At 40.6% G+C, this 23,594-nt stretch overlaps 1 protein-coding gene across 2 annotated transcripts in view; it reads right to left on the bottom strand.

Moving 5' to 3' along the window:
* hmcn2 (hemicentin 2) overlaps positions 1-22,589 on the bottom strand; it is an 81,164-nt gene extending 58,575 nt beyond the window's left edge. For both annotated transcript variants that reach the window (XM_038287578.1, XM_038287577.1), the window contains exons 1-19: positions 22,055-22,589; positions 19,237-19,307; positions 18,770-18,928; positions 17,397-17,519; positions 12,641-12,812; positions 11,564-11,670; positions 11,358-11,478; positions 11,001-11,264; positions 10,751-10,895; positions 8,967-9,088; positions 8,439-8,711; positions 7,905-8,046; positions 4,941-5,068; positions 4,231-4,344; positions 3,988-4,146; positions 3,714-3,908; positions 1,234-1,329; positions 1,011-1,138; positions 773-917 (exon numbers count right to left, since the gene is read on the bottom strand). In XM_038287578.1, coding sequence (XP_038143506.1) covers positions 773-917; positions 1,011-1,138; positions 1,234-1,329; positions 3,714-3,908; positions 3,988-4,146; positions 4,231-4,344; positions 4,941-5,068; positions 7,905-8,046; positions 8,439-8,711; positions 8,967-9,088; positions 10,751-10,895; positions 11,001-11,264; positions 11,358-11,478; positions 11,564-11,670; positions 12,641-12,812; positions 17,397-17,519; positions 18,770-18,928; positions 19,237-19,307; positions 22,055-22,331 — 2,941 coding nt within the window. In that variant the 5' untranslated portion in view covers positions 22,332-22,589. The remainder of the gene's footprint in view (positions 1-772; positions 918-1,010; positions 1,139-1,233; positions 1,330-3,713; positions 3,909-3,987; positions 4,147-4,230; positions 4,345-4,940; positions 5,069-7,904; positions 8,047-8,438; positions 8,712-8,966; positions 9,089-10,750; positions 10,896-11,000; positions 11,265-11,357; positions 11,479-11,563; positions 11,671-12,640; positions 12,813-17,396; positions 17,520-18,769; positions 18,929-19,236; positions 19,308-22,054) is intronic.
* Positions 22,590-23,594: the final 1,005 nt, after the last annotated feature.

A 23,594-nucleotide genomic window follows, 5' to 3' on the forward strand; every position in this document is an offset into this window, starting at 1 on the left:
TGATGCTTCTGTGGATAAATAATTGAGTCATTATCAATTAGCAGCACCACTCCTGCAGGATACATTGAACAAAGGGACTCTTTGGTCCTGTAAATAGTTTACGTTTTTATGTAAAATTTACTGCATTTACCATGTAAGTATCCAAGTATTAATAAAAATATTTAAATAACTTCCCAACTTAACTGATGAAAATAATATTTACTTTTTTCCTTTCCTGAAAATATTTAGGTCAGTAATAGCTAATTTGATTTACTTGTCTTACAGCAAGAAAGTTTAGGGTTTGATTCCCAGCCATGGGTCTTTCTGCATGGAGTTTGCATGTTCTCTCCATGCATGCATGGGTTCTCTCTGGGTACTCCAGCTTCCTCTCACAAAAATGACTGTTAGGTTAATTGGCTTCTCTAGATTATCTTTACTTATGCATGGTTGTATGTCTGCTTCTCAATGTAAAATTTACTAGCAAAACAAAAGTAAATTTTTTGATAAGATACATTTGCCAGTAAATGTTACTCTTTTTTTTTTACTTTTTTTTGTTAAATCAACTCTTCTTAGTATGTAAAATGAACTTAGATTTTATTGAGTAAATTTACAAAGAATTTCTATGTGGAAAAAGTTACCTGGCTTTTACTAAGTAAATTATACTCCAAATTTTCTTCAGTGTAAAGATTCTCTAAGAAAATGATTTTGTTCAAGGTCCTATAGTACAAAAACACTCCTCTATGGAGTGCATTCTTCCCATGCCTACTACTAATTACGCTAATTAGTTTCCTACCTTGGACCTCCAAGCTGACTGTAATATTTGCAGTGCCTGCTACATTCATAGCAGTGCAAACATATGTCCCACTGTCTTCTGGTAGAGTTCTCTCTATGTACAAACTGCCATCACTCCTTATGAACACTCTTCCATTCACCCGGACCTGTTGATGCAGGGAAACGGGCGAAACAACGAAACTCTTAAAAACATAAAGAGAATAATTGTCGTAAAAAAGATCAACTGCAGTCAGGCATACAGGTCTCCCATTCTTGGACCAGCGTCTTTCTGGAAGAGGCGTTCCATTTAGCAACATGCACGGGATGCTGAGGGACTGACCAGCCCCAGTGGTGATGACTGGGGGAGCTTGGCCTAAGACTGGAGGCTCTGAAAGGAGAGTTGTAAAAAACAAAACTATGAAAACCCCAGAAAAATGTGAAATTGGGTATTTTAGATTGGTATTATTGCTACTGGAAGCCTACCTAGTCCAGTGACGCTAACTCTGGCCTCAGCTTGAATGCTTCCAAACTGGTTTTTGGCTTCACAAACGTATACAGCTTCATCGTGCAGCCAGACACCTACAGTCAGAAACATACATCCTTAGAAACAGATGACCTGTGGCAAAGGTACATTTCAACACTCACTCTGAGAAAAATCTTTATATTCAACATCAAGCCTCCTTTAATGGCTCTTAAGACCTCTCCTCAATAACCAGTGTTATTATTGGTTTGACGGCCCTGTAATTACTGGCTTAAAAATAGAAAAAAAAGGGATTAATGGGCTTAGCTCAGCTGCCAGCCAGCTGACACATACTCTCCTTGGTGAATTCCCTGGACATCACATGTGTTAAAATTGACCTATAATTAAATGCTTGTATTAAGCTTGCCAGCTAATGGTTATAGCAGGTAATGACAACAGCATAAGTGATTTTAAAAGTCAGGTCAAAAAGCATGAAAGTAAATGAAGAGTGCATGATTTTGTGCATTACAAAATGTATGGATTTTTGTAAACAGAACAGGTGGTAATCAGAGCCATACGACAGATAGAATGAAGCAAATCAGTCAGGAGCTCAAAGGAAAACAGACAAAAACAGTCCATAAAAAAAAATAACCGTTCTTTCATATTAACTTTCTGGAAACAAAGGATTATCTTAGCCAAGAATGGAAAACCAGGTTAAAAGGTCAAAGTAAACAGTGGATGCCGAATATTAATAAATTCGCTATTTTCTTAGACAGAGCCATCTATTAAGGTGATTTATCATACCCTCTCTGAAATAGAAAGTATTTATTAATCAGTGCTTTAAAGTTCATTTTTCTATGTCTGCTTCTGTCTCCTTGAACCCCAGCTGGCCTCAGATGAAGCCCGCTCACACTGAGCCTGGTTTTTGTTGAGGTTTCTTCCTGTTAAGTAGGAGTTTTTTTTTCTCTATGGTTACCACATGCATGCTCTGTGTGAGGGATTGCTGTAGAGTCAACAACACAATGCAGACCAGTGTGTATCAACGCTACATGCTCATCTAGGAGGGGCAAATCCTGAAGGTCAATGACTTTATGCAATATGATTGTTTACCTGAGATAGAAAAACTTTTAACTAATTTCTCTGGTGATTTGATTGAACTGTCTCTATAACATGCATTGAGATGCCATGTGTTGTAAATTGTTGATTTATCTAACTAATATATTAAGACACATATTTTTTTTTTTATTTTGTTTGGTTGACGAGATTAAAAATTGTAGACGTTTTAGGTCTTGGTTTCTTTTTTATAGATACAGAATCATCCTTTGCAACTACTCTCTGTAAATGCTTAAGCTCAAATAAAATATTAATGTGTTCTAAAATGTGTTATGGCCCAGAAAGTGATGCTTTGGTTCTGTAAGTTTCTGATAATTAATAACGTAGGAAAAGCAAATATGAGGAAGCTTTCAAGTCTAAAAGCAAAATCCCAACTGGAGCAGTTACAGTAGTAGCCATTCAACATTTCCCCACTTTCCTGGATGGGTCCTTGGGTGGTCCCCTACAATTCCTTTTTAAACATCAATCTTTGTACTAAAATATTCTTTCCATCATGATTTGTGGACATTAAGATCTATAGAGAAGCTTCATCTCCTGGTCAGACCCTGGAATTCAGTTAAAGGGTGGAGTCAGAGTAAAAAAATATTCAAGTCCATGAGAAGGCCAGTGGCTGGAATTTGGATGGAATTCTGCTGCCATTCGGCTGGTTTTGACTGGGAAGGGCCATTTTGAACGGCCGCTACTGTAGCGCATCATATTTTGTAAATGTTGGTCGGAGGACCAACATTTACAAAAACGCAACACCTCAAGAAATGTATTCAGGAAACTTGGAAGCCAATAGGTCCTTTAAATGATATGATAAATTTGTAACCAAGTGTAGAACAATTAAATTTTTTGGAGGAGTGACCAATACATTGACTGTGCCTTAGAAGATTTGATGGTTAAAGCTAAAAAGGTTTATGTCAGCAAGTGGACCTACAGATAACTCAGCTACACCAGTTCAGTCAGGAGGAATGTTGGGAACCTAGTGGAACGAAACCCACAATCTAGTATTGCAGTTTGAAAGGCATTGCTAATACTGAAGGATGCTTAGGAGCCACCATTGTAATGTTCTATAGTGTACATTTTCAAGCCATCCTCATTTAAAAAACAAAGTCATGCCAGTCATTGTGGGTAAATAGAATAGAATTCAACTTTATCATCATTCCACTGTCACAAGTACAGAGCAACGAAATGAATTCTCTGCATTTAACCCATCCCCTTGTGGAGCAGTGGGCTGCCATTGTGCGGCGCCCGGGGAGCAGTGTGAGGTTAAGGGTCTCAGGGACCCAGAGTGGCAGTCTGTGGGAGTGGGGGATTGAACTCACAACCTCAGGATTTAAAGCCCTGTGCCCTAACCACTAGGCCGCCACTAGTATTATTAGACTTTTCTGAGCCACAGCTCACTCACTCTGAATTAAAAGATGGCCGCTCTCCATCTGCATTGTCCTGCTGCCCCCGCCTGCCCTCGCAAGAATCTGTCTGCCGTCCTTCCTGCGCCAGCTGACTGTCGGCTGTGGGGAACCTCGGGCAACGCAGGGAAGGGTGATGTTCTCCCCCACATTAGCGCTCGTGTCGGTCGGGGCCTCAGAAAACAATGGGCCCGCTGTGTAAAAATGACTTCGTCTTTATTTGGGTTTGAGAGTAACACAATCTTTATGAAAAACAGTAAACTGTGGTCTTACCTCCAGCCTCCAGTCTAACAGTGCCAGTGGAGGTTCCAGCAGAGCTGCTGGCCACACAGTTATACTGACCAGCATCGACTTCCTGCACCCCGCGAATCTGCAAGGTCCCGCGGTTTACATCCTGCTCTACAAAAGGAGCAGAGCCCACCTCGAGCTCACCTGTGACAACCAGTGAAAAAGCTGCTTTTAACAAACAAAAACATCTTTAAACTTGCAAAGAATGCACTGTAGTCTGTAACTTGCCTTTGAACCAGCGGATGAGGGGAGGGGGAATGCCTGTGGCTTGGCATTCCAAAGTGGCATCACCACCAACAGATGCTAACACAACCTGCTGTCTAACTGCTATTCTGGGCACCTCTGATGGAAAAAGAAAAACCAAGATATTATGACTTTAGCATAATAGAAATGTTAGAAACAGTTAAAGAATTACAGCACCTTTTCTTTTGATAAAGCAACAGAAAGTAGTGCAAAATTGAGAGATAAAGGAAAATATTTAAAAAAAACTAAATAATTTTGGCTGCATTTGTATAATTTATGAAGACTAACTGTAAAAATAAAGCCATTTAAAGTCTACCTAAAATTTTGCTAAAAGGCATTTTGGGGACATGTAGAAGAAGCGGCCTGGAGCCAAAAACAGCCTATTTGATGAAAACTAACCCTGCACATCATTGTGAATTAAAGCACCTTTCAGCAAAGATCTTAAGAGCAAATGTCTGTTTTGACAGATCAGCGTTGTTAAAAGTGACATACAGACTCAGCGGCATTATAACACCATGGCTGCCTTAGAGGGAGGCTGCCATATTATATCAGCATTGAGTTTTTTTCTTATCAAGGATAGACTGACAGCTCTAACTGACACTACAGATCTGCAATTATCAGGACTGATGGAGGGAAATGTGGCAGTGTGAGGCAGAGCGGGGCTTTTTATGGCATAGTACACCTGTAAAGATTACCTGCATACGTTAGTGACGCTGTCTGAGAGGCACTCCCAGCCTCATTGGTCGCCCGACAGATGTAGTCCCCAGCGTCCTCTGGAACTGCTCCACGAATAGTCAAAAGTCCATCCTTATTTACTCTAAACCTGCATTATAGAAATCACACAAAAAAATTTCGTCTGGCATAAAATTTAATTGTTTCAAAAAAACCTCAGCACAATGTTTAGCTGACTGCACAGCGCCTTGTAAAGGTATTAATGGCGCTGAACTTTTCCCATTTTGTTATGTTAGGATGGAACAAGCATGAGTAGCAAATTATTTAAAAGCAAAACGATACAAAATCAGCTGCAAGTCTTAAGGTGTAAAATAGCTTTAGGTAAGTGTGACTGGATGGAAAGCATCAATAAACATCAAATGTACCTTTTATAGTCAGATTATTGTTGGGAGTTTGTTTTTTGCCCATTGATCAAAAAGTGTGATCTCATCTGATTGGTGCACAATCTTAAAGGTATAGGGAAGGACTTTTTCAAATTTTCTCCACTTAGAAAAAAAATGCACATGCACAACCCTGTGCCTGCTCTTAAAAGGGAATGCCTATTAAACATGTGCAAGAGCATGCATGAGCCCACTTCACCTTGTTTTACTAGCAGTGATGTGAATTGGATTTCTCCAAATAGTGTGCTAAACTTTACCTGTCGAGTAGAAACTTTGCAACTAAGGCATCAGTGGGAAGCCCAACCTGTACTTTCAATGTACACCATTGCATGAAAGAATCTCCCAAAAACATTCTGATTTAGTTTGTCTCTTCTGAAGCCGTTCTCTTCTTCTCATACAATTCATAGACACTTTTTCATTTATGACCCTCGGCCATTTTCAAAGAACCGCAACGAGAAAGGTAAGCTTTAATCACTGACAGAAACAGCTTTTTTATTGTCATTACACTGTCACAAGTACAGAGCACTGAAATGAACTCTGTATTTAACACATCCCCTTGGGGAGCAGTGGGCTGCCATCGTGGGTTGCCCAGGGAGCAGTGTGGGGTAAAGGGTATTGCTAAGGGACCCAGAGTGGCAGTCTGTGGGAGTGGGGCTCGAACACAGAACCTCAGGATTCCAAGCTCTGTGCCCTAACCACTAGGAAACCACTCCCCTCCCTACTCCTCTTTAGTGTAGAGGAAACACACAGCTCACCCCAAAAACACACCTGAAAGTGCCAGAATGATTAACAGTTAGGAAGATCCCTTATTTTGATGATCCATTCGGAAAAAGAACATCCTCCCCTATAACTTTAACTGATAATGTGTCTCCAAATTGCTAGTGGTTAACTGTAACCAAACACTTCCTGTTGGCACATTCTCCCAGTTGAGGTGTGGATCTCTGCAGCTTTAGGTGGCTGACCATGTCTTGATAGGTTTACAGCAGCTTAATATGTTTCCCCTTTTTAGATTATAGACGGAATGATTCAATTCTGTTCAGTTTATTTCAATAGCGCCAATTCACAACACATGTCATCTCAAGGCACTTTACAGTTCACCAGATCATACAGTCAAATTGATACAAAGGTTTCCATCTAAGGAAAACTAGTTGATTGCATCGACTCTTTGATTCGAAGGCAATCCCTCACACCAAGCATGCTTGTAGTGACAGTGGAGAGGAAAAACTCCCTTTTAACAGGAAGAAACCTCCAGCAGAACCAGGCTGAGTGTGAGCGGCCATCTGCCGAGGCCGACTGGGGTTCAAGGAGACAGAAGCAGACATAGAAAATGCTTAGGATATCTTTATACTTCACTCTTTTCTACCTGACCTTTGCTCCTTTTCTTACACTGTTTATGGGGAAGGTGTAATTTTACTATGTTAGCTATAATTTTACTTATTTTACTTATTTTACTATTCTATTTTATTTTTTTACTATTATATTTTATTTTGCTCTATTGTACACTGTAAGAAAATACAGACATTCTGATTCTTATTCCTTAAGACTAATTTATACTCAGAAACCAGGTTGTGAGCCATGCTGCTCCACTTGTGAAAGTAAAATCTGTTGGGCTCTTTTTGGCATCAAGACAATTATTCTTATTGCCACATTGCCAGACAGGACACTGTTAAAAAAAAAAATAAATTCACTGCATGTGTGTTGCAGTGAATGCAAATGTCCCTCCGACCCTGCCGCAGACACTCTGCTGCACCTCTCCCAAATTGTAGGCGACAGCAGACAGTGCTGCAGGCAGGAGGCCTCTGATTGGTCAAATCTACAATCGCTCTACTCTATGAGTATTTCCTGTTTAGTACTTTACCGGCTTGTTTTGTTTGTATGACCAACATTGCAGAAAACGACACGTGAAGTTGGACCAGCTAGAAGAGCGAGTTGCGCAAGAACGCTGGGACCCTTTTTCCACCTTGATCCCCACTCTTTTTTGCCTTCAATGTCCCTCCGTTGTCGGACAAACTTGCTTCCACTTCTTCACCTCCTCTGCCATATCTAGATCCACAGCTAGTTCGTGATTGCCCCTCTTTCTTTGTGGGCAGACCACGCTTCAAAAAAGTGCATAAATCAAAATTATCTGAGACAAGCTCACTGCGACACACTGCTGCGGGAGGATAAACAGCCCCTAAGTCTTCAAGTTACTAGTTTTTCACTAAAAAACTTCTGAGGTCTTCACAGAGGAGCAGCATTCATACTCTATTTGGACTCTATTTATCAGAGTAAATGGGTGTTTGAAAACATGTCTGAGCCACCTTTTATAGATTTAGAAAAAGTAGGATTTACTCTTTTGTCACTCTGAAATTATGCACCACTTTGTGTTTGTCAGTTCCATAAATCCAAACAGAATAAACTGATGACTGGGGTTATAAAGTGGCAAAGTGTGAAAAAGCTAAGTTAATTAAAACATAATACTTTGGAATGTAACGTAGAGTGGATTATAATGATAGACTCAGTCCTCCACAGTGCCAGAGGTGTTGAAGAGACTGAGCATTCCCTTACCTCGGCTGATTGCTTAGGAACATGTTTCCACGGCTCCAGAAGATCTGAGGGGGGGGGGAGCCGGACGCCGAGCAGACAAAGCGGATCTCATCCCCTCGGGAGAAACTTTGGGTCTGAGGGCGAACTTCTACAGAAGGAGCCTCTGCGATTAAAGTCAAACCCAAGCAAACAAAGCAACAAGGATGAGTCAGTGCATTGTTGAGGCAGCATGATGTCATTTATAACTTCCTATCACCAGATTAGCCGCAGTAAACTTCAGGCGATTAAACATCTGACATCATGACGGCAGAAAAGTTTCACATTTATTTGCCTGTTTTCAATACTAACTGAGAGTATGTCCACAATGAAAAACACATTTATCTATAAACATCACATTTGGCTGATGAGCTATTTCTCTGTGAAGGAAGTAGCTCACTCTGACTGCGAGGTTAAGGCAGTAATGGAAACCAGATGACGGGAGCCTGAGAGGAGCCAAGGGGCCCCAGAGTGTTAAGTGCTTAAGCAGATGATCCGCAGGGTATCTTCCTCTCCTACCTGGGACTAGGAACCACACTGTGATCCTGCTGTCTCCCTGGGCGTTGGTGGCCACGCACTGATACGCTCCAGCATCCTGAACCTGAACTGTGCTGATCTGCAGCGAGGAGTCACCCAGCAGCATCACCCTCCCCGATCGGGCGCGGATCGCGCGTCCGGCTCGATACCAGGTCAGGTTATGACGCATGTGGCCGTCCACCTCACAGGACAGCACAGCTACGCCTCCCACAGAGGTGCTCACGTTAACAGCAGGCTTCAAAACCGGAGGAGGCTCTGCGTCCATCGAAACGCAAGCAAAACAAAAAAGAAAAAAACAAAACAGGAATTATCAGCAGCGAGCAAACAGAGCAGAAATAGTTTATCTTTCAGAGCAAATATTTGTTCCATTACGCTCAGCATCTGCTTTATGTTTTAGACATAAAGAGCAAATAAAAAAAAAAGGCCGGAACTTATTTCAAAGCTTTGCAAAGACAGTGATGCATGCGCGCAGAAATCCAGAACTTAAACTCATCTGTGTGTGTCACATACCTTGAACAGTAAGCCGGGTTAAAGCCTGTCCCTGTCCTGCACTGCTCCGCGCCATGCACTCATACGTGCCCTCATCCTCACCGGATGCATGTGCAATCTCCCAAGATGCTACGCCAGAATTCCTAATGTAAAAAAAGCATGTGGTAGGTGGGAATTAGACAACATTTAAATGGCAGAGATGACAGCAAGTCTTTCTTGCCAAGCTAAGTCTCGGGTTTCTAATGATTTACATTAATGTTCTCACGTTGGATGCGTGCCGCCTAGACTGCCGAAAACACAGAATTACTGAAGACTGTAAATTTCAGTCATTAATATTTGGCATATTTAGTTTAACAGACAGAAAAAAATACAGTTACTGTATGAACTGGTGTATCATTTACCCTATTTAAATTAAAGGTGGCATGGAAAAAGTATTTTCTTTATTTGAAGGCTTTTTTATTGATCATATATTCATATTTTTCTTTTAACTGCAGCACGATGTTCTAGTTTTGTGCTTTTTTGAGCTGACTTCATGTAATCAGAAAGGTTCTGGGTATGTCTTTAAGGAAGAAGGGTAGGTTAGCTTAGCTTTTTACTCTTCCCACCCCTGTATGAATGATGTTTGATCACTGAGTTGAGCTGTAAGGAGAAAATACTTTTTTTAACACTTTGCACCAGTGGTGAAGATAGTTTAAAGCCTGTTAATGTTTAATTTAATCAAATAGAAAGCATGTTTTAGCTCTTTGAATTTACATTTTTAATGTCTGTAAATTTCTTTGCTCAAAATATTCAGTCCTTTAGTAGAACATTAAACAGGAATTAGGACAGGGGTTACCTAACGACAGCATCTGTGACTGGATCCATTAGATTCGAACTGCTGATAAAACATGGTTTGATGAAAAAGGAGATAAGGATGCTGCTAAGAATCAACTCTCAGAACTTGAGTCTGTGCAGTCCTGAGTCTTAATTTTAAGTCTTCTGTTCTTGTTTTCGCTGCTTTAGTGCAGCTCCGTCCTGAGCCACAGGCTCTAGTCTCCGTCCCTGGATAATGCAAATAGTTTTAACCAAAACTCAGTCAGAGTTTATGAATGTAATTCAAAGCAGATTATAGGCAGACAGAAAAAAGTTTAGGCTTAATTTTTCTTTATGATGACATAATCGAATATGTAATCTCTCAAAAGGAGACTTTGTAGACTTGATTCATGACAGATGAGCCAACAAAACGCAAGAGTCAGGCAATAGTAATGCTTTACAGCCGGGCTCACTGGGGGAGAGGAGGGAGAAACTAAATGAGCTCCTTTAAGGCTGAAGGTGAAACACATGAAGGAAACGTATTGAAATCAGTATTGCGCCGATGCTATTTTTTGGACCCGATACTGATACCCAATACCTGGCTGTGCAGTATTGGCTGATACTGATACCATACCGATACTATCTGTTTGCAATTGATGTTTGTGTGTATATATGAAGAACTGCATGCTACTTGGATGTATTTTTTTTTTCTTTTTTGATGTAAAATAATTGCCCTCATGGCTTTGTCAGGCTGCTGCCTACCTTTGTGAAGCAGGGAAATACTAATACTAATACAAAGTGAATCCAGTATAACTTTTTATTGCCTACCTGGAATTGGTGACAGTAGTTGAATAAACCTTTGGCAATCAAAATGATATTGGTGCCCTATTTTTTGGTACTCGCCGATACCACCATTTTAGTGCAGGATCAGGGCCCTGTCTGATACTGGTATCGGTGCAACACTAATTTAAATGAAAAGCTTTTCTGCAGAGAGCAAAGAAAAAAAGACTCACTGAAAATGCTTCTCCTCTCCTAGAATCATCCCGTTTCTAGTGAATCTTAGCTTGTAAGGAATGTCACTTTGCACCGAGCAGCCAATGGCAGCAGGCTGCATGTAAAAGCCCCTCACCACATTAGGCATTCTCACCGCTGGGGGATCTATGTGAAGGAGGAACAAAGGTTAAATTTTACAAGAGAGATTGATGAGGTGTTGGAGTGGCTTTGGTGAAACGTTTCTGCAGGAATTGTTGGTTGTAGCCTTGCCTGGAATGATGTTAGTGTAGGAAACACTTGATAACCTCTGGAAGAGGAAGCCCATCTCATCATTGCCTGTAACCTTGATGAAGAAGCTTTGTGGTGGCGTGCGGAACTCAGGGAGAGTCCAAAGCCCTTGTTGGCCAAGGTCAGTGGGCAGAGGTACGGGGATGGTGCGTAAAGACCGTCCGGAGGCTGACATGAGCTCCACCTGACTCAGATAACCTGGGGGCTTCAGGCCGGTACATTTCAGCATGACATGGGTTGGAAGTCCTGGGAGAAAAATAAATATTTTTATCTCGATCATCTTCAACCGACTTTCTCCTTTACATAGATGTATAAGAGCTAACTGAAGCTGGTCAGCACCTTTAATTGGTCTTTCTCTGGTCTGGCTGAACTCTAAAACAGGTAAAGTGGAAAAGCCAGCCCGGAAGTCCAGACTGCTGACCCCTGTAACCCTCAGAGTATGGCGCCCACTGCAGCTCACCTTCAAAAATAAAGTAGCTCGGTTACATTGGCTGCCTAAACAGGAAGAAATACATTTCTTATTCACCATTCCTAGGAGAAATTACCTTAAGTTTCCAGGATCCAGGTCTCGGAAACTTTAGGTTGACAACCCGAGCAGAGTTGGGAATATTCAGCAGTTCCTGAAGGCCCTGCTCAGCACCAATGACCCGACCTTTAAAAAAAAGTAGAATCAGAGAAGCCTTTTAGGAAAACTCCCACATTTTACCAGGTTAAAGTGACCAACTTTGAAAAACTTTGAAGCAATATAAACTGATAGATAAACAAAAGTAGCAAAGAACTGAAAAACTGATAAAAGTGTTTATCTTACAAATAATGCTCTAATTATTAACAGCTCTTAAGGGTAAATAGTTTTAGTATCGTTTGAAGAAAGTCTTTACAAACTTTGTTCGGATATTGAAATGTTTTCCAATTCTTATGTGCACACAGGCTCCGTTGAATTTAGTGTTGATGGAGATCATCACCAGCTTCCTTATCGTTATAGAGGAATAAAATCTCTGCTACATGGTGCTTCCCAGCAGCTTTTAACAGGTTGCTGGTGAAGATTCTCAGTCATCCGGGTCATAGTCATTCCAAAACAGTTAAAAAACAATCCCCTGGACTTCTTTTTTTAAGTTTGAAGACATTTCGCTTCCAATCCAGGAAGCTTTTTCAATAAAAAAAAAAAAAAAGTGAACATTTTTTAATTCAAAAGGCTTCCTGGATGGGAAGCAAAATGTCTTGGAAAACAAATTCCAGTGGATTGTTTTTTTTATTTTTATTTAGTTTTTTACTTTTTTAGTTAGTTTTCTGTTATGATCAGTGTTTTAAAAGTCTAACACTCGTCTGACATATATTTGTTCCCTTCATGCTTTGAAAACAGGACTTCTTTCCTACTTTTAATAACTTCATCAATGGTTGCTTCTCCCTTTTTCTTGATAAAGGCCAGTTTTGCAATGCAAGTCTAACCATTTACATTATTGTCTGTGAGATTTCTAATTTCTGATGTTCATCTACCACAATAAATCTTGTTGAAATATGTGAAAATGTTTGGTTATAAATAGAGAATATGCGAAGAAGTGTCCAAGATGGGTTATTTTATGAAAGGCTGAGTAAAGGAGGAAGGAGAAAAACTGTGTAACAACCGAAGGGGTCGCTGAGCTCGATTTGTGGTGCCGGTCCGCTGAGTGAGACGGTGACCTCCCTGAGGCTGGGGTCAAAGGGCACTTCCCACTTGTTTTCCTGGGCACTGTCGTGGTTGGAGGACAGCAGGTGGACTTTCATTGCCTGAACCGTCTCTTCTACCCACTTTAAAACCTGGCAGGAGGGGAAAAACAGCAGTAATAAACCAAAAGCAAGAGAAGAAAATGGAAAATTTAACAAGAGACACGCTAATTAGGAACCAAAGGTTCTTCCGAAAACACAACACAGATATCAGAAGAACTTTTCCTGACATTCCTTCCCTTCCCTGCTCTTCGTCTTTTGACATTTCTTTCATCCCTTAAGTATCCCAGAGAAAGTTCTTTTACCTAAACAAAGGACAAGTGAAACGTCTCAGCTGTCAAACTGATAACATACAGTTTTCTGCGCTCTGGAGCATATATTCCCAGGAGAGCATCTCTCACACTGGAGGTTTCTCAGACAGTAGTCACTCTCCTGCAGCACAGCTTTCAGGAATCACAGCTTCCTGCTCGGATCATAAAGCATCTATAAATCTGGAGGTGGCACTTCTGGCTTTGTTTAAGAAACAAACTTACATACAGAGCTGCAGTTTTTTTTCTTTCTTTTTTTATCAACTTGACTCAGAGAAACAGACGTTGCTGGCAGTAACCTACTTTTCCATGGAAATTGAAACAGCCAGATCAGGTCAGGTGGTGACACATTGAGCCCACTTAGTCATCCTAACGCTCAAAGCAAAGTTTATCCAAAGGCTGAAATAACCATGGACAGGTTAATAATACCAAATGGTAAAAGCCTTCATAACTCAGAATATCAGGTCTCCCAGCAGCTCTCCAGAGACACATCCGACATTATAGGCTTTCAGTTTTGACAGCTGCTTTACTCTCTATGTGTCGTAATCATCATGCTATTGATTCCTGAATTGATTTCCTTTTATTTTCCCCCTGAAATGAAAACAGAGGCCGCGAAAGCCACCGACATTTGACAGCATCTCCTTTCTTTGGCCACAGCAGACACAAAATCTTCCATCTTCTGAAAGCTTAACAAGCAACTGATGTCTAGAATTAGTTTGAGTCTCGCAGGCGTGTTTTTTTTCTTTCTAGTCTTCGTGCAGAAACTGGGCGAACAAGGAAAACAAATTGGAACAAACATATATGATTTAGGACACTTAAAAACAGCCAAACATGGGAACAAGTTTCTGTGTCTTCATCAAATCTCCACTTTTCGAAGGGTTTCAATTGAGCGCTGACAGCAGCTGGTCTCTCTTTTAAAACTGGTAACAGCTGTAATGACTGCCACATGTGCAGTCATCACCAGCAGAGCAGGAAACTGCAAACCAAGGGTCCTGCATCTGCCTCAGGACAGCGTCCACTTCTTGTACAAGACAGGAGGAAGGAGTTGGCATTCATCTGCTCTTAGAGCTTAGATAAAAGGGACTGAAGCTCAGAGATGGGAGGACTTGCCGTCCGGGCCACAGTGGGGCTCCTCAGCCGCTCCCTGTTTCAAACACTGGGAAGAAAAAAAGATCTTAAGTTCTGCGTAATCTCATACTGCATGTCTCAGACGAACAGGCCTACAGGAAGGACTCCCCTCGGTTAGTAAAAGCAGCTCAACAGATGGATCAGGGAACGAGCGGTAGCACAAGCTGCAGCGCTGCTGGATTCTCCCTGACTTGTGCACGCATGTTACCCGAAGAGAAAAACATGCATTCAAGCTGCGGTTTGGAGAGCCTGATTCCAGACGTCCCGGTGGGCAGGGGTCAGTTTAGACTTTACCCAGGTTTAAACACCGCAACCGCAGACATTTGCTGCGAAATGTCCCGCTACAAATAGAGTGGGCCGCACCAGATGGAGCCCCTGCTCCTTCTCTGTGGGGGCCTGACACGCAGAGGCTCATGCTGTCAAAAGGGGATGTAGTAGAGGGAGGCAGCGCAGATTTAGAAGGGATGTTACCTACATTTCATTTTATGCATGAGAACCGTTGCCACCCCCTTAACTCACTACTGAATCCACATGATGAGGAAACCAGAAGCACAGAAATGTTCACATTACTCCACAGAAAAAACCTGAAACCCTTCAAACAAACACTTTTCATTTAATCACATAAATTTTAATTATTCGTTTCATAGTTAATTACTGTCTGGTGTAATACTGAATATTATTCTCCTGCCTTACAGGGTGTAATTGTCGTGTTTGTTTTCCTTCTCTTCCACTCAGTCCGGTCCATTAGCTGTACTATACCAAACCATCTCCTACCTTAGCTGCTAATCTCTGATCTTGAAGTGGATGCCCACATTCGGATGATGGATGAGCAGTGCTCAATTAGAAGTTCAATGTTTAGGATGTTTTATCATCTACTCATCCATCATCCACCTTTCACTTCACATTTCTCCCTGAGCAGTCTGCTAAGTTCTTTACACACATCTGGACGCTGTTTCCTTTTGATTACGCCTGAAACTACTGGGTTTACTAGATTTAATTTAGGGCCTTTTGGGTTTTTCTTTCTTTTCTTACACTTTCTTTCTTTTCGATACAGTGCATTTATGATAGATTCTTATAAAATATCCAGAAATGTATGTTTGTAACATGAAAACCTGTGTATGCTTTTGAATGATTAAAAAGCACCTTTAAAGCAATTCCCCTGTCTGCAAGCAGGAAAACACTTCATTTACCTTAACATTAGTAAATAATCAATAAAAAATAAACCTGAGATGCATAAAACATATTTTAGAGATTACGCACACTTTTCTCTCTGTTTAAACACGGTCAGATCCATAGTGGTTAAATATAAAGATTTTATTATGTCAAGTTGAGTATGAGCTACAGTGTGAGGATCTTGACTTCGTGCCACTAGGCAGCTGTGTTGGAAGGAGGAAAACCATTACAACCATTAAATCCCGGGATTAGAGAGTAAAAAAATGCTCTGTATTAACTCCACTTTCTCCCGTACAGAGAAAAAAGACGGCTCTGTACGTCATTTGTCTGCACATTATCAAACTTTTTGTATATTTTAGATCAAAAAAGAAGCTTTGTTCTGTGTTTTTTTTTAAGAACTAAAGGATTTGTAAGATTTTGTAATAATGTTTGTCACAAAAAGGTCACAAAAAGCAAGCATCCGTAAGTCTGCACATAAACTGTACACATGAAGGTATAGTGGAGGATTTTCACAAATTTCTTTGAAAAAACATGCACATGCACAACCCTGAACGCATATTTAACACGTGCAAGAGCGTGCACAAGCCCATTTCGCCTTGTGCACGCTCTGTTTACAAGTTGCTGTTTGCATCGCTCATACAATCTTATTTCCTGATTTGCATTTTTTTCCACTATGTCAGACTCACCACCGGTAAGTGAAAATTGAGATGAGCATGTAGGATGGCCTTGTTTAAACGTATCACCAGAATGATTGGAAGACCACTTATTTTGATGATCCACCCGGAAAAACAACATCCTCCATTATACCTTTAAGATCTGCTGAAATAATTACAATAGTGTGGTGTTAACTCTCTGGAGGTGGAGTGTGAGTGCAAAATCTAATTCCAGTCCCCTAATATTCCATCACAAACACCACATTCAGCCCCTCTTTCAACAGCTTGCAGGATTATGATGTGGTAATGAACAGAGTTGCCCCACACACAGGCAAATGTATGCTATATACAAGCACGACCTGACAGGAAACAGACCCACACGCACAAACACTTGAGAGTTCACAGGTTCAGTGGGCCACCAGGATCTAGAACTTCTGGCTCCAGCCCAGAACTGCCCAGCCATCTCCTGTGCTGACATGCAGGACACCAGTGTCTCTTCCAGAGGAAACTCTGGCTTCTTTTACGTCTGCCTGGGAAGTGAGCCCCGCTGTCTTTGGCCCCAGAGACAGGGGCTTCAGTTACATGCTCCTTCCAAAATAAAAGAATCCCTCAGCCGTATCGTATGAACAGGAAGTCCTAATATCAGTATGCGAATCGTTTGGTTTAACTCAATGAAATTATTGTTGCAGCACCAAGATAAGCTCTGTGCTTGTTCTGCTGCTGCCTTTGTCCAGACCGGGGAAGCAGATACAACGGCACGGGAAGCTTGGATAACCCCGGTCAAAATTTATGCAGCTATGAATAGCAGCGTAACTATCAGATGGCATGAATGCATTTCAACTAAGCGGACACATTTGTTTAATACAGTTAAGACTATAGAGCCTACGTTTCAACACAGGAGAAAGAAAATGTTTTTTTTCCTCTAACAAATTGGGCTGCAGGAAATGTTCTTGATGCCTTAGAGGCATGCCTATTAAAGACAAATGTTTTCATATTTTAGTTCCAGATAATCTAAAGATGTTCCAAGTTAGGGAACTGAAACTACACAAAAAGATCGTATGCAGCCATGAAAACAGAATAGCACAACATGGAAATGCAGAGCAACACAGTGATTTGTAAATGGAAAATAGGCTGTTTCCTTCTAATGGAATTATGTTTAATAAAAGTAGTGTTCCATACGGATTACACTGGGAGAGTCACATTTCCCAAAGGTCAAAACTTTAAACTCTCAAAAAAAAGTTTGTCTTCAAAATTAGCTGCAAAAGCAACAGCCCATTTTTATCAGTGTTTGAGCTAATTAAACAAAGATATCTGAAGCAAGTTTCTGGAGCTGATTATTATGATACGCATGAGACAAAGCTACCCGAAAAGCCCGGGAACCTTCTATCCTTCGCACCCTTCAGCCATGCTCTTACCTCGTTCACCTGCTGCTTGTCCAAATGAAAGATTTGTCCGGAGGAGGTGGCTGCGATCTCCTCATACGCCCTGTAACCAGGCTGGGAGCGGTCTCCGCAATCTCCAGTCAACACAAACACAACCTGTGGACAAAGGAGATGAAGAGTCAGAGTTTTCTGTGTTTCTCATAATATATTTATAGCTCTTAAGCTTTGTCAATTTGTCAAATAATAGTAACTAGATTTATTTTTTATATGGATATTTTATTTTAAAATAACTAAGTAACATAACTGAGGCTGATAAAAAAGGTCTTAAGGAACAAATAGAAGCTGAAAAATGTGTTTAAATCAGCCTGCTTAGTCAATCATCTTTTGAATGTTGGGAAAAAGAAATGCTGCTAATCAACCTCAACACACAATTCCTACACTGACTCAGGTTTTCTTTCAGCAGGGACAAGGAAGCTGGTTAGAGTCATTTTTAAGTCTGTTTCAGGTAAGCTAGGCAAACACTGTGCTATATTTTCAATCTTTGCATGCAGCTACAGCTCAAGCTTTACTACAAAATCGAAGGGTTTAAAAGTTAACATCTAACAATGCATGTTCTCACACTGTGCGGCCTGACACTCTGATGCGACCTCATGAAGTCCGACTGAATATCAAACATGTTTGATTTTCTTACGACCTTACGATTCCTGATCAGTAGGTGGTCATGAGAGGCCGATCGCCCCTCGTTACCCGTCTATACTACACGACACACAACCAGGCTGAAAATCGGCCGGATCGACAAATTCTTGCACGACTGGAGAATTGACCCGAAATGGATAAAACGTTTTTTTACAGCGAATGCCCGACTAAGCACTATCCTGGAAGAAAAACCATGAGAGCCTCAGATAACTAGAGAATAGAGCAAATGTTGGATTCCAGCATATCTTGAAACATACAAGTTTTATCGTCATTTCCCTTTTATCTTCTCTTTCTTTCATCTTTTCTCCTTTTTTTTCCTTTCCTGTTCTACTTACGTTGCAGTGTCTATACAATCTGTAAAACTCCCTGCATTAATTATAATAAAGCAATTTATATGCATGAAACAAGCGGAACACTATGGCTATAGCCATACTGCTCCACTTGTGAAAGCAAAATCTGTTGGGCTCTTTTTGTCATCAAGACAATTATTCATATTGCCACATTGCCAGACTGTATACTGTAAAGAAAAAGAAAAAAAACAAAGTTTTATCTTAAGGGAGCAACACATAAACTCTCAACGCTTTTCAGATCTTCCATTTGTAAGAAAATAACCCTGTTTATTTTTTTGTATTCTGTTTTACAGGTCCGTATTTCCAGGGTACACGAGTCTCTTTTAGATCTTTATCATAAAATCTAGTCCTCGTCAGTACCTGTGATTGACGGAGCTGCACCAGGCGCAGAACGTCTCTTTTCAGCCGGTAGTCTTTGGCCCGGGCATCAGTGAAGACGTAGATGAAGGATCCAGGCAGCGAAACCTCTAAAGCCTTCTTTATAGCTCCTATACTCATCTCAGGGCAGTCACCCCCACCCTGAAAGACAAAAACAGACCTATTTGTGCTCAATACCTAAAAATTGTTGTAAAAATTGAACATGTTAGTTCTTTTAATACATATAATTTATGAAACTTGTACCCTTATATGTACTAAAGCAACACCGTGTGTATAAAGACTGTGTCTCTTGGGTAAATAAACATAAACACAGCTGAATGTGTTTCTGTGTTAATTTGTGGGTCTTTATTCCAAAAGTGTTGATATTCTTCATTAGAGATTTTTCCCAAATGCTATCTGAATAAATGTGGTAGTATTCTGAGGTAACTGCTCTGTGTTTTCTTTCCCACCTGGACAAACAATTCCTGCAGATCCTGCTGGAACTTCTTGGGGTCGGTGGTGATGGAAACAGGGCCAATATCTGTGAGGAGAAAAAAACTCTGATAAAGTCATCTCAGTAGGTTTTAGTAGCAGATTATTCATCGCAAGAAGAATAGATGTAGTTGTTTCCTCTCTGCAGACTCGTTTGGCTCTGTCGTATCTCCACGCTGCAGTGATAATAAAGATTAATTCGGCTTTGTTTAGCTCCGCCACTGAGAACATTTATAAAATCAAATTGCCTGATAAGTAACAGTCCAATTAATAAGGACCCAAATGATGTCCTAGAGCTTTTTATGTGACACATGGATTTAATTTGTACACTGTGCAAAGCAGGATGATTTAATATATAAACAGAATTACTACATTTATACTTTTTCTTTAATTTACAGAAATCTGACCAAAGCTAAAAGACAGAGTAATCAATTTTTTAAGGTACTGTGAGAGCTTTCATCTGAGTAACTTCCCCCACTGGATAAACATCGAAATCTAGATAAGTAATTTTTTCTTAAAATAAGTGCATTTGTTCTTGGATTGAGGAGGTAAAAGCAACATTTTGCCAATGAAACAAGACAATTTATATTTAAAATAAGAAAACATTGCATTGATTTATTTCAAGTGCATTTTATCTAATTATCTATTTTAAGAGTAAAAATACTCATTCTACTGGCAAACTATCTTATTTACCTATTCAAATTAAGGGTAAATTCACTTAATTTAAGAAATCTTTGCTTATTTCTAGATCGTTTTTCCAGTGCAAGGTCTGGAGGAATGTCAGATTCAAGATGATGGATAGAAGCCAGTTAGATCCTGATGCTCAGGTTGACAAATCTCTGCCGTCAGTCAATGAGGTATAAATACTGACAGTGACACAATTATCTGTATTGTTCTCCCTTTACTGAATACAGCTGCTGTATGTGGAGGTTCCTACAGAGAAGGGCTTCATCAGGTGGGGCGGAGCCTCAGGAGTTCTGTCTGTCATTGTTATTGTAACTATCAAAGGCCACTTTGACGTACAGCGTCTTCCAGGCGTTGTCAGGCTGATGATGTTTCACACTCGATCATAATCTTTTTTTATTTTCCAGTATTGCTGCCTTTGAAGTTCCCTGCCTCCTCCTCATCCACTGACAGCATCTCACGACTTTGTTTGTCAGCCGCTGCCGCTTCTTTGCAGTCTTGGAGGTTTACAAGCTCCCTGAGGGGCAGGGCACATTAAACACAGACAACATGTGTGATGTTAGCCCCCGCCATCCCACACTCTCCCCAAGGCTGGCTAAACCGGGGGGCTGTGAGGGTTTTCCGGTGGTTTCGGGGGGGGGGTTAGCAAGTGGGTGTATGTATTTTTGTGTGCTGAGAATAGGAGGGGGGGGGCGACTGGTAATTACACACAAGCAGTCGGCATATGCTTCTCATCACAGCACTCTTATTTTCATGCTGAAGGTTTTTGCAGTCAGCAGATGCTGGTCAGGGAGGAAACTTACCTGTTACTCTACAAGCTCAGACTCTCCTGCTTGAAGTCTTGCATGTTTGGGTTTAATGTTCTGCTTTATGAGAGAGGGCTTCTGAAACCTACAGGCTGCACCACAAATACTAGAGTTTCCATGTTTGAACCTCTTTTCTGTCAATAAATGTTGAATCTATTGCAGAAGTTAAATGAAATGAGAAAATGTTATGTTAAAGTGGTTGAAATAAAGGAGGATTTTGGGCAATATTGGCTATATTGTGCCCTGAAAATCATTTCAAATCATTTTTTTACTCATAAGAGATATAAAAGGAAAACAGAAAATAAGGTAATCCAGCACAGTGGAAGAGCGATCATCAATTGTTCTCATAATCCTTTCCAAACAGAAATCTGAAAAATGTGGCGTGCGTTTAGATTGACCTTCCTTCAACTGTAATACCCCAACATAAACCAACTGGCTACAGAATGCTAAGGATCCACCTGTGATTAACGAACCAAACGACAGGTCAGGGATTGGGTTTCTCACAGAATTCTGTTTAATCCAATCAAACTGCAAATAGAAAATAAATCTAATTAGACATGACCGTTCACCATAACTGACAATCTGATACAGCATCATTTTTGGAAAACAGCCAAACAGGACTCTGGAAGAGCCGTAAAGCAATTAAGATCAGATGTTAGAATCTGTCAGTATAATAAATGCAAGACGTGCCATTACTCATCTAGCCTTTATAATTAAGTAACATTAAAAAAGACATAAGACCTCTTGTTCAACAACAAACATGCAGAAGAAAGTGAAATGATGAGTTGAAAACACAGTGTGGCTAAGTGGACTTCAGGTTCGTCACCCTGCCACGGTGGTGGCGGCATTATGCTATGGGGGTGCTTTCTTTCAAAAGGGTCAGAATGAGAAAATCTGCTCAAGACATGAAAGGGTTCAAGAGCCAGAGCTATATAGTTACCCAGAGAAAGTCCAACCTTATTCAAAATCTGGGAACTGAAAATCACTGCTTACACTTCATCCAATCCTTCTGAGCTGCAATGGAGAAGTTTCACTTTCTGGATGTGCAAAACTGGCAAAACCTAAAACATTTTTATTTACAGTAAAAGGTCAAATACTGAGAGGGGGTTTAACATAAATATGTTAAAGGTTTTCTATGATAAGGTTAAAAAAAATAAAAATCCAACTTAGCTCTAAGGTATAAGACCAAATAAAACAATCCAAAGCTTGATATGCATTACATCTTGGAGACAGAAAGAAGAAAAAAAAAAAACACGTGCGTTCTTTGCAGATTTCTGGAAACAGTTTGTGTTTGATTGGACCATACCTGGGTCGTGGAAGGGCACCAGGACAAAGTTTCTAATAGGTCTGGTTCTCCGGCTGAGAGTCTTCTCCAGGATCCGCGAGGCCCCCTCAATCACCTGTTTCAGATCGTCGTACATGGAGCCGGTAACATCGAACACAAAGGCCAGCGTTGAAGCGCTGCCACTGGATTCATCCACCTCCTCTAACCGGGGGTCCAACAAAGAGTCTGCCAGGAGTCTGCGCGCACTGACAAGGAGCGCCCACACTACCCACTTCATTAAGGCACCGCACATTTTCATTCCTCCACTATTTACAGCATTTGTCCACCGGATTTAAAACAATCACATAGAAAAATAAAGTAACAAAGAGAAAAATAAAAATAAATCATGCAGATGCAATTTAAACTAGTCTGAAACGGGTCTAAGTGGATAAAAAAGTTTTTTGAGACACCACGACTCGGCTGCAACACATGAAAACCGGGTTTGCACAACTTCCAGTGGAGAACATCCGTGCGTAAAGTTTGAAGGAGCGCGAGGACTGGCTGCGCACTGGAGAGCCCCAGGAGCCCTGCTGCTGCTGTGACGCTTCAAACCGGGGGCGGGGGTGGCACTAAAAGGTTCGCAAGACCCAACCTGCTGCTTCTTTTTTTTTTTTCCTTTTGTGCGTGTGAGTGTGTGTTTGTAACTTGACCCCAGTGGCTTAAACAATCCAACATTGGGCTTGATTTGCTCTGTTAACCGCGTGGGGCCCCTTGTGACATGGTTTTAAACAGATTTCCGCGCATTACAAGTGGGTCTGCAAGCCTATATTGGACTCCCTGACAACATTGTCTTAGTAACAGCCTCGTCTTTAAAAATAACCAGGGTTTATATTCAGCTTGACACCAGTCTAATTTTATACACAGTCCACACTAAGAAGTAGCCTCTTAGCAAGTGGAATATAAGAGTTCTCCCATCTCCATCTAGGTAGAGACTTATGTTAAAAGAAAAACATATTGCAGCCTGTTTTTACTGGTATTGTTTACGGAAGAGGATTAGGGCCAGTGGAAAAAAAAAGTTAACTGATTTTTAAATTTTATTTCAGTTTAACATGGGAAAAAAGTCAGAATTCTGACTGTAATCTCAGAATTCTGACTGAATTCTGACAATAAAAAACGTCAGAATTCTGAGATTAAAGTCAGAATTCTGACTTTTTTCCCATGTTAAACTGAAATAAAATTTAAAAATCAGTTAACTTTTTTTTTCCACTGGCCCTAATCCTCTTCCGTACATTGTTAAAGACTATGATGGTAATATTTATTTAATAAAAATAGATAAACCATTAATACTACCTTTTTCCCAAAAAGCATCTTTGGGATAACCCTAAATTTAGTTACAACTTAATTAACAATTGAACTAAAAACGTTGGATTTCTATATAACATTCTAAAGGTGTTTCTGTGCTCACAGTTCAGACATTAGCTTGTTGTGCTCCTGACTGAAAAAGCTGTCTGGGGACTTTAGAAAGGATTGTGTAGCAGTTTAGAGGCCTGTTAATGGGTTTAAGCATCAGCTGCATGAAAAT

This window comes from Cyprinodon tularosa, unplaced genomic scaffold, assembly GCF_016077235.1.
Source record: "Cyprinodon tularosa strain WSP-4 unplaced genomic scaffold, ASM1607723v1 ctg240, whole genome shotgun sequence".
Classification (NCBI taxonomy): domain Eukaryota; kingdom Metazoa; phylum Chordata; class Actinopteri; order Cyprinodontiformes; family Cyprinodontidae; genus Cyprinodon; species Cyprinodon tularosa.